The sequence below is a fragment of the Chiloscyllium plagiosum genome, chromosome 23 (genome assembly GCF_004010195.1).
Source record: "Chiloscyllium plagiosum isolate BGI_BamShark_2017 chromosome 23, ASM401019v2, whole genome shotgun sequence".
NCBI lineage: Eukaryota > Metazoa > Chordata > Chondrichthyes > Orectolobiformes > Hemiscylliidae > Chiloscyllium > Chiloscyllium plagiosum.
Window position 1 is genome coordinate 21,217,324 of NC_057732.1, and position 15,050 is coordinate 21,232,373.

General features: G+C 42.6%; 1 protein-coding gene across 3 annotated transcripts in view; it reads left to right on the plus strand.

Moving 5' to 3' along the window:
• The window catches only part of gramd4a (GRAM domain containing 4a), a 147,225-nt gene that overhangs the window by 36,148 nt on the left and 96,027 nt on the right, over positions 1-15,050 (plus strand). For all 3 annotated transcript variants that reach the window (XM_043713699.1, XM_043713700.1, XM_043713701.1), the window contains one exon: positions 8,823-8,943. In XM_043713699.1, the coding sequence (XP_043569634.1) occupies positions 8,823-8,943 (121 nt within the window). The remainder of the gene's footprint in view (positions 1-8,822; positions 8,944-15,050) is intronic.

Consider the following 15,050-nt stretch of genomic DNA (forward strand, 5'->3'; position numbering starts at 1 on the left):
TAAGTTTGTTAGTTTTTGTTTGAGAGTGTTGGTGGTTTTGTGTGCTACTAGGATTCTGAGGGGTCTCAGTAGTCTGGCTGTCATTTCTGAAACTTCATTAGTGTGTGATAGCATCTCTGAATAGGTTGATTAAAAATATCTCGCGTGTTGCTCAATTCAACTTTCCTGTCGTGAATCTGCTCATGATGTTTGTGTGACATGCAGGTGGTCTGGTTCCAGCTTCCTCACCATACAGAAAATCCTTTCTATGCAATTTTTTTCCACTTTGCAGATGTGCCCAATCTATTGATTATTATTAGCATATTTGGGAACTCTGTCTTTAAGAGAGTTGCAGCATTCATGATTTTGTCTTGCCAGGGTATACCATATCGCAGACATGAAGGTGGAAATTATCAAGCTTTTTTCTGGTAGCTGTTAATTACCCGTGCTCCACAGCCATTCAACAAGATTCTGAGAGCATGGGCTTTACTAACTATCAGCTTGGTCTTATTTCATACAGCTTTTACGAGCTGGCTGAGGGTGAGCTGATTTCCTTATTTAAGTTCTGCATCAAGTTACAGATTGTCTGCCATTGTGAACCTATTAGCTTAGGTGGCAGGATTTGCAAATCACTTCCACTGTGGTAATATTTTATGTGATCAGGAGTGGAGATGCAACACACACTTTCATGACTGCAATTGTATCAATATTTTTTGGTCTGGGAAAACATGTTACTGGTGTGGGAGATCTGATGTGGAGGAGCCACTGTTGGACACGGGTGGACAATGTTAAAAATCACACAACACCAAGTTATAGTCCAACAGGTTTATTTGGAAGTATCCAAAAACTAGTACTTCCCATCGAGTCTTTGTGAGCAACTAGTGCAACATCATTAGCTTGGAGGAGTTCTGTGATCAGGGCACGTTATGTCTTTTGTCTTCACTGATCTTGAATAATTGAGGAACTTGCAGTCTGACCAAGTGTATAAATACACCTCTTCCATATTTCTGGAGAAGGGAAAAGTCAGGATCGTGGAGAAAAAGATAGCAAGCAAAGAGGAGGCCAGGACATAGCCCTATTTCACTCTCTTTACTCTCCAAAAGTGTCAGAGGTGGAGCAAAACGACAGTCAAAAAAATTATGAAGGAAAAGGTAGAATTTAAAAATTAGCTAACATGAAATATGAAATCAAATGAAAGAGCTTCTACCAGCATGTGAAAAGGAAGACAATAGCAGAAGTAAGTCTTTGTCCTGTTTATTGGTTGATATGGAGAATTTACAATTGCAAATAAAGAAATGGCAGAGATATGAAGCAAATAATTTTCATCAGTTTTCATAGAAGATACCAAAGGCATGACAGCAAGGAACTGTAAAGAATGAATAGCAGTTGAGAATCCCTTCGATTTGCAAAAGTATAAGATCAAGTGAGTGAGTATGTTGACTGATGGACTGAAATATGAGATTATTTATTTTGATAGGAAAATAAATCATGTATTTTTAACTGTGGACAAGTGTTTTAAATGTTGTTTAGAGGAATCACTATGTCCTCACATGAGAAACACTAAGTTAGCATGCAGATGTGATAAGCTAAAAGCTGCATACTGATCTTGTGTTGCAAAGGTGCAGAGAAAATATTCCTACAATTATACTGGACTCTGGTGAGATCACACCAGGTAACTAATGTAATTTCCTTATTTCAGAAAGGGTGTTCTTGACTTGGAGGCAGCTCATGCGGGTTTACTGGATTTATATCTGGAATGAAGGGATTTCTTCTATCTGTTCATAAAATCTGGACGATGCTGACTAGGATAGGATTTATTGCTTGGAGAAGGTGTTGCTGAACTGCCTTCTTGAATTACTGCAGTCCATAGGATATAGGGACAGCCATTGTGTTGTTCAAGTGTTCCAGGATTTTCAGCCAAAGACAATGAAAGAATGGTGATTCTAGTTCCAAGTCGGAGTGGTGAGTAGTTTAGAAGGAGCTTGCATGTATCTGTGCCATTGTCCTTCTAGGTAGCAAGTAATGCGGTTTGAAATGTGCTGTTGATGGACCGTTGGTGAGCTCCTGCACTACATCCCCGTATATAGTATATACTGCTACAATTGTAATTGGTATTTAAGGGAGTAGTTGGTGAAGATGTTGTTTGGGAGGCCAGTCAAGTAAGTTGCTTTATCCTGGATGGTGTCAGGTTTCTTTAATGGTGTTTGAGGTGCACTCATCCAAGGAAATGGAGAGTATTCCATCACACTGTGACTTGCGACTTGTGCCTTATAGATGATGGACAGGCACTGGGGAGACGTTGAGTTACTTGCTGTGGAATTTCTCCTCTGACCTGCTCTTGTAAATACTGTATTTATCTGGCTGGTCCAATTCAATCCCTGGTCAAGGCTAACTCTGAGCATGTTGATAATGGGAGATTCTGTGATACTGTCAAGGAGATGACAAGGTGTGGTCTTGTTGGAAGTGGCCATTGCCTGACAGTTGTACGGCACGCATGTTGCTATTTGTAGCATGGCTTAAACCTGGATATTGTCCAGCTATTGTTACATACGGATATTGCTTCATTTTCTGTAGAGTGACAAATGTTGTTGAACATTATGCAATCATCAGCAAGCATCCCCATTTCTGACCTTTTGATGGAGGGATTATCACTAAAGGAGTAGCTGATGATGGTTTGAATTTGAGCAAGTCCTGGAGTGGTATCCTGGGACTGATATGGTGATTGATTTCCAGAAATCTCAACTTTCTTCCTATGTCTTAAGTATGACTGCAACCAGTGAAGAGTTTTGCCCCAACTCCCATTTCTCCAGTTTTGTTGGGGCTACTTGATGCCCTGTTTGTTTGAATGCTGCCTTTTTGCCACCGGCTGTCACTCTCTCATCTTTTGGAGTTCTGCTGTTTTGTCTATGTTTGAACTACAGCTATAATGTGGTCATGAACTGAATGGGCCTGGCGAAATCCAAACTGAGCGCTAATGAGCAGGGTATTCCTTTGCAAGTGTAGCTTGATTGAACAGTATACTGGAACAGCTTGGCTTGGGGTGTGATTTATTGTGGATAATGGGTTTTCTGTACTATTGCCAAAATGTTGTTAGGTCTGACTATCTAGCATCTTCATTCATTTCTTGATGTACATGGAGTGAATTGAATTTTTTGAAATTTGGCATCCATGATGCTGTGGACCTCAGAAGGAGGCGAAGATAGATCATCCACTTGGTAGTTCTGGCTGAATAGTTCTGGATGCATATGTTTCAGTCTTTTTAATTGTTATGCTGGGCTCCCCCATCATTGAGGACAGAGATATTCATCGAGTCTCCATATCTTTGTAGTTTAATAGGCAAAAGTGAGGACTGCAGATGCTGGAAACCAGAGTTTAGATTAGAGTGGTGCTGGAAAAGCACAGCAGGTTAGGCAGCATTCGAGGAGCAGGAAAATCGACATTTCGGGCAAATGCCCTTCATCAGGAATGGAGGCAGGGAGCCTCCAGAGATAAATGGGGCTGGAGTGAAGGTAGCAAAGAGTACAATAGGTGAATGGGGTGGGGGTGGAGGTGATAGGTCGGAGAGGAGTGTGGAGCAGATAGGTAGGAAAGGAGATTGGCAGGTAGGACAGGTCATGAGGAGAGTGCTGAGCTGGAAGGTTGGAACTGGGGTAAGGTGGAGGGGGGGGAGGGGAAATGAGGAAACTGGTGAAGTCCACATTGATGCCCTGGGGTTGAAGTGTTCCGAGGTGGAAGATAAAGGGTTCTTCCTCCAGGCATCTGGTGGTGAGGAAGTGGCAGTGGAGGAGGCCCAGCACCTGCATGTCCTTGGCACAGTGGGAGGGGGACTTAAATTTTCGGCCACGTAGTGGTGGGGTTGATTTAGTGCAGGTGTCCCGGAGATGTTCCCTAAAGCGCTCTGCGAGGAGACGTCCAGTCTCCCCGATGTAGAGGAGACTGCATTGGGGCAACGGATACAGTAAATGACATTGGTGGATGTGCAGGTGAAACTTTGGATGTGGAAGGCTCCTTTGGGGCCTTGGATGGAGGTGAGAGAGGTGGTGTGGGCGCAGGTTTTACAATTCCTGCAGTGGCAGGGGAGGGTGCTAGGACGGGAGGGTGGGTTGTTGGGGCGCGTGGACCTGACCAGGTAGTCACAGAGGGAACTGTCTTCGCAGAAAGGGAAGGGGTGTGGAGGGAAATATATCTCTGGTGGTGGGGTCCGTTTGGAGGTGGCAGAAATGACAGTGGATGATGCAGTTTATGCAAAGATTGGCAGGGTGGAAAGTGAGGGCCAGGGAGGTTCTGTCCTTGTTGAAGGGGAAGGAGTGGGATGTGGATGAGATGCGTTGGAGGGCATCTTCAACCACATGGGAAGGGAAATTGCGGTCTCTAAAGAAGGAGGCCAGCTGGTCTGTTCTGTGGTGGATATGGTCCTCCTGGGAGCAGATACAGCGGAGGAATTGGGAATACGGATGGCATTTTTTGCAGAAGGTAGGGTGGGAAGAGGTGTAATCCAGGTAGCTGTGGGAGTCAGTGGGTTTGTAAAACATATCGGCGTCAAGTCGGTCGTCATTAATGGAGATGAAGAGGTCCAGGAAGGGGAGGGAGGTGTCAGAGATGGTCCAAATGAATTCAAGGTTGGGGTGGAATGTGTAGGTGAAGTTGATGAACTGCTCAACTTCCTTGTGGGAGCATGGGGTGGTGCCGATGCAGTCATCAGTGTAGCGGAGGAAGAGGTGGGGAATGGTGCTGGTGTAACTACAGGAGATGGACTGTTCTACGTAGCCAACAAAGAGACAGGAATAGCTGGGGCCCATACGGGTGCCGATGGCTACTCCTTTCATTTGGGGGAAGTGGGAGGATTCAAAGGAGAAAGTAAGGGTGAGGACCAGTTCAGCCACACGAATGAGTGTGTCAGGGGAAGGGTACTGTTGGGAACGTTGGGAGAGGAAGAAACTGATACTGAGGGCTTGGAGGCCCTGGTCATGGCGGATGGCGGTGCAGAGGGATTGGATGTCCATGGTGAAGATGAGGCGTTGGGGGCGGGGGAAACTGAAGTCTTAGAGGAGGTGGAGGGCGTGGGTGGTGTCTTGAACGTATGTGGGAAGTTCCTGGACTAGGGAGGATAGGACTGTATCGAGGTCGGTGGATATGAGTTCAGTGGGCAGGAGCATGCTGAGACAATGGGTCGGCCAGGGTGGTCAGGCTTGTGGATCTTGGGAAAGAGGTAGAATTGGGCGGTGCGGGGTTCCCGGACTACGAGGTTGGAAGCTGTGGGTGGGGAGATCTCATGAAGTGATGAGGTTCTGTATGGTCTGGGAGATGATGGTTTTGTGATTGGGGGGTTGGGGTCATGGTCAAGGGGGTGGTAGGAGGAGGTATCTTTGAGTTGCCGTCTGGCTTCAGTGGTGTAGAGATCAGTTTGCCAAACTACCTCTGCACCCCCTTTATCCACTGATTTGATGGTGAAGTTGGGATTGGAGCAGAGGGAGTGGAGGGCTGCATGTTGTGAGGGTGAGAGGTTGGAGTGGGGGAGGGGCGTAGACAGTTTGAGGCAGTTAATGTCTCGGCTTCAATTGGAAATTAAGAGATCAAGGGTGAGTAATAGGCCAGCGCGGGGTGTCCAGGTGGATGGGGTGTGTTGGAGGCGAGTGAAGGGGTCCTCGGAAGGTGGGCAGGAGTCCTGATTGTAAAAGTAAGCTCTGAGGCGGTGGAAGAAGTGTTCGACACACAGCGCGTATTAAATTCATTGATGCATGGTCGGAGTGGGATAAAGGTCAGGTCTTTGCTGAGGACTGATCGTTCATCCTCAGTGAGGGGGAAGTCTGGGGGTTGGTGAAAACTCATCAGGGCTAGGAGCTAGGACCTGGTAGGTGTGGAGCTGGGAGTGGGGGTGGAGCCTGTAACTGGAGTGGGCGTGGTGGTAGGGGGAATGGGGGTGAAGTCATGAGCAGGGGTGGTGTTTCCCTCAGGGTTCTGTGGGGTGGGGATGGTAACATTGGGATCTGTGGGAGGGGGAGTGTCAGCAGTATGCAGGTGAGTGACATTGGTGGGGACGGAAGTGGTGGCGAACACGGCAGTAGGGGGTAGGGCGGAAGTCGCTGATTGTGTGACATCATCGGTGACGTGGGGGTGGAAGTGATGTTATGTGTGGTCATGAGGATTCGTGAGGGGTGGAAGTGGCCATGATGGGGGCAGAAGTGCCATCATCGGTCGCCTTGGGGATGGCAGCTGTACCAGCCACATGGCTAATAGCGTCCGAGCAGTTCCAGAGGCTAGGGGAGTCTTCTGGAATGTTTGAGGAGTGCTGGTTATGGAGGTGGATGTATAAAAGTTTGTTTTACTTACATTTTTTGATGTTGAGATGGTGTTGAAATACTGTTTGTTGAGAGTATGAATTCTTCTTAGAATATAGCACAGAACGGGTCCTTTGCAGTTCTGAGAGAGTGTGGCCCTCAGCTCAGGCAGGGCTGATTGTAGAGAGATTAGGTGCCGTCACATTGCTGCAAGTGTGGAGCGGAGGATACTGAGGGAGAACCGTTGCTGGTGGTTTTGAATCTGCAGTCTATACTGGTTGTCCTGTTCGGTTTCAAACTGTGCTGGTTTGAATGTAGTCCGGAGTCCATGTGTGATCAGTTGGTTACGGAGGCAGGCACTGAGGAAGCAAATATGGCTGTGGTAGCGGGTCTGTTTCAGTACATGGTTGAAGAGCTTCATAGCAGAGGAGATGACCTGGGCGTTGCAGTGAGAGAGAGAGACTCACTGATTCTTGTGGAGAGAGGAAGAGAGCTTCTTCAAGGTAGGCATCCTTGCAAGAGGATTTGCAAAAAGGTTAAAATCAACTAGGCAAAAGTGAGGACTGCAGTTGCTGGAAACCAGAGTTTAGATTAGTGGTGCTGGAAAAGCACAGCAGGTCAGGCAGCATCCGAGGAACAGGAAAATCGACGTTTCAGGCGATTTTCCTGCTCCTTGGATGCTGCCCTCTCTTTGTAGTTTAATAGTCAACGACCCATCTATGGCTGAAATGCGGCAGGACTGCATGCTCCTTCTACTCTTTGGCACGCATTCACCAAGTTGATTATTTTACCTCATTTTTTAGGTATGCCTGCTCCTGGCATGTGCTCTTGCACTGCGACACAGGGGTGATCTCCCAGCTTGATAGTAATGGTAGTGTGGGGGCTTTGCCGGGCTGTGATGTTGCAGGTAGCTTTAGACTACAACTCTACTCCTGCCGATGTCCCACAGTGCTTTTGGATGCCCAGTTTTGTGTTGCTTGATCTGTTCATTTGGCACAATGAAAGTATCACATGACACAATTGAAAAGATCATCAATGTGAAGACAAGACTTTGTCTTCACAATGGCTGCATAGTGCTCACTCCTATCCATACTGTCATGAATGGATGCATATCTGACCCAAGCTTTGTGAGCACAAAGTCGTGTAAGATTTTTCCTCTTATTGGTCCCTTCACCACTATAAAGAGTGATCTATAAAGAAAGTTTAAATAGAATGGAACTATAATCTCTGTGGTTTAGAAGAATGACAGTTGATTTTTTTTTAAAAAACATAAAATTCAGAGGATGGCTTGCTGGTTAAAGGTGAGTATGTTTCATCTGGCTGGAATTCTAGAATTACGGGGCATGGTTGCAGGTTAAAGGATTGATAATTCAAAATTGAGGTGAGGAATTTATTCTAAGTGTGGCGAACTTGCAAGTCACAATATTTAAGGGCTATTGATACTCATTCTTTGAGTATGTTTTGATTTTGATTTTTTTTAGATTATAAGGGAATTGAGGCATATGAGGATTCCATGGAAAAGTGAAATTGAGTCAAAGATCAGAAATGGTCATTGTGTAAGGCAGAGTATCACCATGTACCGAATGACCTACTCATTACTTCTATTGTATTTCATGGTATATTAACATACAATTGAAAAATACTATTTTAAATAATCATATAGCAGCAATCAGCAAAATTATGCAATCTGGGGAATAAAAAACAAATAAATGGCTCCAGATATCTTTCCATTGACAGCCTAAATGCTCAGTGAGAATGAGAGTTTTAATTCTGATGTTTGAACCATACAGAGCTAAATTATTCTTTTACCAATATTTTATGTAAATATTGATATATTTTGATCAACAGTGCTCAGGGCATTTTATTACATTGTAGGTGCTATACAAATGCACATTGTTGCTACAGTACTTGTAATAATATTCCCTGCAATTTTTTTTACAGACTGTAACTTTGAGATATTGGTAGTGTTCTTCTCTACAGCTGTGACCGGGAAAGGATTATCAAACAGTGAATTTTACTTGTAAAAGCAGAAATTTTCATAATTAAACCTAAGGCATAGGAAGTACATCATTTTACTCAACGTCACAGTCTCAGACAATGGATACTTTAACATGGAACATGAAGAAAAATAAAGATCCTTGCTGCCACGATTCGTCGTAGTTCATTTCATTCTTTGTTAATCACCTGATAGTTGGTATTTTGCAAATCGAGTATCATCAGTGGATTTGTTGGTGAGCTATCTTATGTAAAGTAAAACATAATTTTGCTTAACATATGAAAATATCAGTATTCTAAACACGGCTGGAGTTCTGGATGAATTTACTTTTTGTTTTTGTGGTAGAAGACAAAGAAAATGTATTATTGAACAATTACTTGGATGTTATTGATTTGCTTTTTAAAAAAAACTCAGCAGATTACACTGTTCCCTTCAATACATTAAGCTTTATCAGCAAAACTTGTTTGGTTGCAGCATTCATCTAGTTGAATTGAGTCTCATGTACTGTGCAGTTTCTGACAGATTTCATCCGTGCTGGTTTTGGAGATTTCTTTTCATTTTTATTTCAGGCAGGCCCAGGGGCATCAAATATGGCTTCAGGAATTCAAGATTTTAGCAGGACAGAATCTGATCGACTGAACGAAATCAAGGGACATCTTGAAATCGCATTATTAGAAAAGCATTTTTTACGTAAGTATTTTGTGAAATATAGATAATGGGACATTTAAATGGTATGTTTGCAGTACATCAATTAACTGCTGTCAGAAAAGTGTTAGTGTTCTATCTTAAAAGAAATTTAAGGTTTTGTTCTTTGTATTTCCTGAAAACAACTACAAGAATCTTTTGCAGACTTTTTTTGTCTATCTGTATTATGTATGTTTTAGGTTGCTAGGTCACACCATTATTTTTTACTCCAACTCTTCGTGTTGCTCTGCCTCAATTTTCACTTAACCCTGTTTAAGGCTGTTCATTTTCACATGAAAGAATGAAGAAAATAATACTTTTCAAGTTAGATCGTCCAAGATAGAATGATATGGTTAAGACGCAATATTGCTTCTGACGCTCGTTTATTTCTAGTTCTAAATCAACTATGCAATGTTCCATTTCGGTATTTTGCTATATCATCTTCATTCTACGCTGAAGATTTTTGAACAAATCTGTTCCATGTCTAAAACACATCCCTTTGCTTCTCTGATGTCATTACATTTATGTCTGTCTGTTACTACAAATACAGTTTTGTATTTGCTGAGCAGAAGTTTCTATTTTGGTGTTATTCTTACAATAGCAATGTTGTTACACTTTGAGTAGCTGAGTTGAGCATTGGAAAATTAACACTGGGGAGAATCTCACAATTGTATCAACATTTACATTTACAATCTTAATATTTGCAGGGAATTATTTGCATAAAAAAGATTGTTCTATGTATATTATCCATGCAAGCTACTTTGGTTTTTATTCTTCTTTTAATGTTGGGAAGGAAGGTCAGTTTGATGGATTCTGAGCAAGTAAAATGCTGAATGCATTAAAATGCTACCATGGCATTGCAAAATGACTGTGCCACGTGAAATCTTCCAATATCTATGTTGGATATAGCCAACTATATTCTTTCACTATGCAGCTTTTTCTCTCCTTTTGAGTTTTGTTTTTGCCTTTTACTGCTTTGGAGGAAGTATTTCGACTTTGCAAGATTTTTCAGATTAGAGAGAGATTGAGAATATCATAAATTCAATTAATGTGTAATTTCCAAGTTTTGTTGGCTTTCTTATTCCTGCATCCCTGGGGTTTTGGGTGTCGTCATTTCTGCACCGCATTGAAAACCTCAAGAAAGAAATTTAAAAAAAAGAAAAGATATGCACTTAACAACAGTCATTTGGGAACATAAAAGACCAATTCTATGTGTTTTAGGTGGCTACGGGAGAGAACAAATAATCAGACTTTAGAAGCAATGTGCAAAATTACAAATCATGAATTTTTATTTTGCATAGAGCAGGTAATTGTAGCTATGGTTAGGCTATGCCCTTTGATAATGCTTTGAGATTTTGGATTGCTTTCTCCACAGAATAGATTAGGAGTTACTATGATTTCAGTGTTGTGTTGAATACATAACTTTGTGAATTCGTACCGGTTTGGAAAGTTATAAATCACTAAATTAAAACATAGCTTCAATGTTAATGAGAGATGCATTCAAGTGATCTATGCACTGACTGAGATCATTGAATAATTTGTTATCTCATCTCAGATGGCTGGCAAATCTTCACATCCAGTTTAGCGAGAAGATTTTTAATTCCTAAGGGTATTGCATACGATTCTTACTAGAAACAGAAAGTAGTCAATTTAGTTGACACACAGGCTAGCAGATCCCTCCATGGGAAAGATATCTGAGACCTTGCTCATCTTCCTAAAATCATGATTAAAAAGATGGGACAGAAAGTCTTGTGTTTAGGAGTCTCTCATTTAAAATAGAAATGATGAGGAATTGCTCCTCTGGGAATTCATGCTGGGAATTCTCTTTCCCAGTGAGCATGGAGACAGAGTTTATTAATATGTTCAAGGCGAGACTGGATAGCTTTTTGATTGTCAAGGCAATCAAATATGAGATTTGGTAGGGAAGTGGCATTCAGACCACAATCAAAACAGCAATCATCTTACTGAATAGCAAAGCAGGCTTTGTAGGCCAAATAGCCTGTTCCTGCTCCTACTTCTTATGTTGTGTTGCCTACCTGATGCCAAGGTGAGGGAAATCTCAAACTGGCTTGAAAAGATATTGGGGTGGGAGGAGAAGAATCCAGTTATTGTGGTCTGTTTTGGAACCAAGAACATCGGCAGGAATAGACAAAGGGAATAAAATTAAAGAAAAGCTCCTGAAGGTATATAGTCTCTGCATTATTACCTGTGTGCAAATCAGCATTGAGATAAGACAACTAGGGAAGTAAACATGTGGCTGAAGGAATGCTATGGGAAAGCTGGAGTTTTATCACTTGGTGCACTGGCATCAGTATTGTGAAGGAAAATTAGGACAGTTCCACCTGAACTGATCTGGGACCAATACCCAGCGGAAAGGTCAAATAGGATGGTCACAAGTACTTCAAACATGTAACTGGGACAGTGAGGGCTTAGGGAAGTCAATACACTTTCAAACAGGACAAAGTAAAGAAACAGTCAAGATTCCTACATCAGGTATGGCATGTAATGGCAAAACCAGCATGTTGATTAAACCAGAAGAGAAATATGATGAATGGGTGAATCAGTGCTAAGGGACAGGTGAGAATGTGCACTCCAAATAAGAGTACTTCTACAAATGTATGGAGTGTAAGGAATAAATTGAATGAGCTGCAGGCTTAAATTCAAATCGAAGTTTATGATACAGTACTGAGACATGGCTGCAGGATGGTTAGGACTGGGAACTAAATAGTCCAGGTTACAAGATTAACAGGATGGATAGGGGAAAATGGCAGAGGAGGTGGAGTAGCCTTACTGATGGAAAGAAAATTGTATCAGCAGTGAAGGAGAATATAATGAAGAGAAAACATCCAGTAGTGACCTTATGAGTGGAACTGAGGAACAGTAAAGGATCCAAAACTTTAATACATACTCTGGCAGCATCTCTGAAGCGCTAGATTGTATAAATGCAGAAATTAAGACATGAGGGACAGCATAAAGGGCATACAAAAATGCAAAAAAAGGTACAGATCCTGCTACATGGGAAAGATATAAAGACCAGCAATGACCACGAAGCAGCTTATAAGAGCTACTAAAAGGGATTATGACAGGCAACTTGCAAGGGACAACAATATCAATAAGAAGAATTTTTTAAAAAAATTCGATCAAGGGAAAGCTGGTGGTCAAGAGCAATGTTGGTCCACAAAAGACGAAATGTGGGGACATTGTCAATGCCAGTAGGAAAATGGCAGGCATGTTGAGCACCTTAGAATTTACAGTAGAAAAGGAGGATTACTTGTTGGAAGTCCCAAGGAAATTATTAGCAGATTGGAGTCAGGGACTGAATAAAATTAATGTACATTAATAATGACAAATTTTTTTGTATTCATTCATGGGATAAGGGCATTGCTGGTGAGGCCAGCATTTATATGCCCATCTCTAATTATCCAGAGGGCAGCTAAGAGTCAACCACATTGTTGTGGGTCTGCAGTCACATGTAGGCTAGACCTGTCAGGATGGCAGTTTCCTTCCCTAAAGGATATTGGTGAACCAGGTGCTTTTTTTCTGACCATCTGATGATGGATGGTCATTATTAGAATTTATAGGACCACATTAATAAAACTAAAGAGTGACAAATTCCCAAGATCTGACAGTAGTCATCTGAGGGTGTTAAAGTGGGAGGGGAACATGTTCTCGATGCCCTAACAATAATCTTGCAGAGTTCCTTATGTCATGCCTTTTAGATTGGAAAATTGCACATCATTCCATATTTTGAAAAGGCGAAGGAGGCAAACTAGGTATTACAGTCATGTTAGCCTAACAAGTTGAGGAAACTGTTTGAATCTATAATGAAGGATAGGATACACCGCAAATGTTCAGTAAAACAGGGAGAGCCAGCATGGATGCGTGACAGTTAGGTCTTAGTCATCAAACCTCACTAAATTTTAAAAAGAGGTGACTAAGATAGTGAATATAGGCTGTTCCTTAAATGGATTAACAGGAGTTATTTGATAAAGTTCCACATTAGAGACCATTTACTAAGAGGTGCAATGAAATTTAGTGCAAATTACTGACATGGCTGGGAAATGGTTGGGTGACTGGTAACAGAAAGTAGGGGTACTGGTAGATACTCAATACTAAATTGACAGGATATGATGAGAGCTGTCTCACAAAAATCTGTGTTAGGGCCTCAGTAAAAGAGTCATAGAATTATATACCACGGAAACAGATCCTTCAGTCCAACTCATCCATGCCGACCAGACAACTTAAACCGATCTTGTTCCATCTGCCAGCATTTGGCCCACATCCCTCTAAACCCTTGCTATTCATGTACCCATCCAGATGCCTTTTAAATGTTGTAATGGTATCTACACTACTTCCTCTGGCAGCTGGTTTCGACATTCACCACCCTCTGCGTGAAAAAGTTACCCCTCCGGTTTCTCTGAAATCTTTCCTCTCTCACCTTAAACCTATGCGATGTAATTTTGGACTCTTGGGGAGGAGGGAAAAAGACCTTAGCTCATCCTATCCATGCTGCTCTATAAGGTCAGCTCTCAGCCTCCAAAGCTTCCAGGGATAAACCCAGCCTATTCAGCCTCTCCCTGTAGCTCAAATCCTCCAATCCTGGCAACATCCTTGTAAATCTTTTCAGAACCCTTTCAAATTTAGCAATGTCTTTCCTATGGCAAAGAGAGCAGAAGTGAACACAGTATTCCAAATTGGCCTCACCAGTGTCCTGTACAGCTCCATATGACATCCTAGCTTCTATACTCAATGCACTGACCAATGAAGACAAGTATGGCAAATACCTTCACCACCCTGTCTCCCTGCGACTCCACTTCCAAGGAACTATGCACATGCAATTGTAGATCTCTTTAGAGTCATAGATATGTACAGTATGGAAACAGGCCCTTTAGTCCAACTCATCCATGCCAACCAAATATCCTAAACTAATCTAGTCCCATTTGCCAGCACTTGACCCCTATCCCTGTAAGCATTTCCTATTCATATACCCATCCAGATGTCTTTTACAGTCATAGAGATGACAGCATGGAAACAGACCTTCGGCCCAACCCATCCATGCCGACCAGATGTCCCAACCCAATCTAGTCCCACCTGCCAGCACCCGGCCCATATCCCTCCAAACTCTTCCCATTCATATACCCATCCAAATGCCTCTTAAATGTTGCAATTGTACTAGCCTCCACCACTTTCTCTGGCAGCTCATTCCATACATGTACCATCCACCTTCTGCATGAAAATGTTGCCCCTTAGGTCTCTTTTATATCTTTCCTCTCTCACCCTAAACCTATGCCCTCTCGTTCTGGATTCCCTGACCCCAGGGAAAAGACTTTGCCTATTTACCCTATCCATGCCCCTCATAATTTTGTAAACCTCAGCCTCCGACACTCCAAGGAAAACAGCCCCAGCCTGTTCAGCCTCTCCCGATAGCTCAAATCCTCCAACCCTGGCAACATCCTAGTAAATCTTTTCTGAACCCTTTCAAGTTTCACAACATCTTTCCACTAGGAAGGAGACCAGAATTGCACACAATATTCCAACAGTGGCCTAACCAATGTCCTGTACAGCCGCAACATGACCTCCCAACTCCTGTACTCAATACTCTGACCAATAAAGGAAAGCATACCAAATGCCTTCTTCACTATCCTATCTACCTGCGACTCCACTTTCAAGGAGCTATGAACCTGCACTCCAAGGTCTCTTTGTGCCTCCAGTCTGAAAAACAACCCTCCACCACCACTCTGTCTTCTACCTTCAAGCCAGTTCTGTATCAAAATGGCTAGTTCTCCCTGTACTCCATGAGATCTAACCTTGTTAACCAGTCTCCCATGGGGAACCTTGTTGAATGCCTTACTGAAGTCCATATAGATCACATTTACCGCTCTGCCCTCATCAATCCTCTTTGTTACTTCTTCAAAAACCTCAATCAAGTTTGTGAGACATGATTTCCCACGCACAAAGCCATGTTGACTATCTCTAATCAGTCTTTGCCTTTCCAAATACATTTACATCCTGTCCCTCAGGATTTCCTCCAACAACTTGCCCACTACCGACGTCAGACTCACTGGTCTATAGTTCCCTGGCTTGTTCTTATCACCCTTCTTAAACAGTGGCAC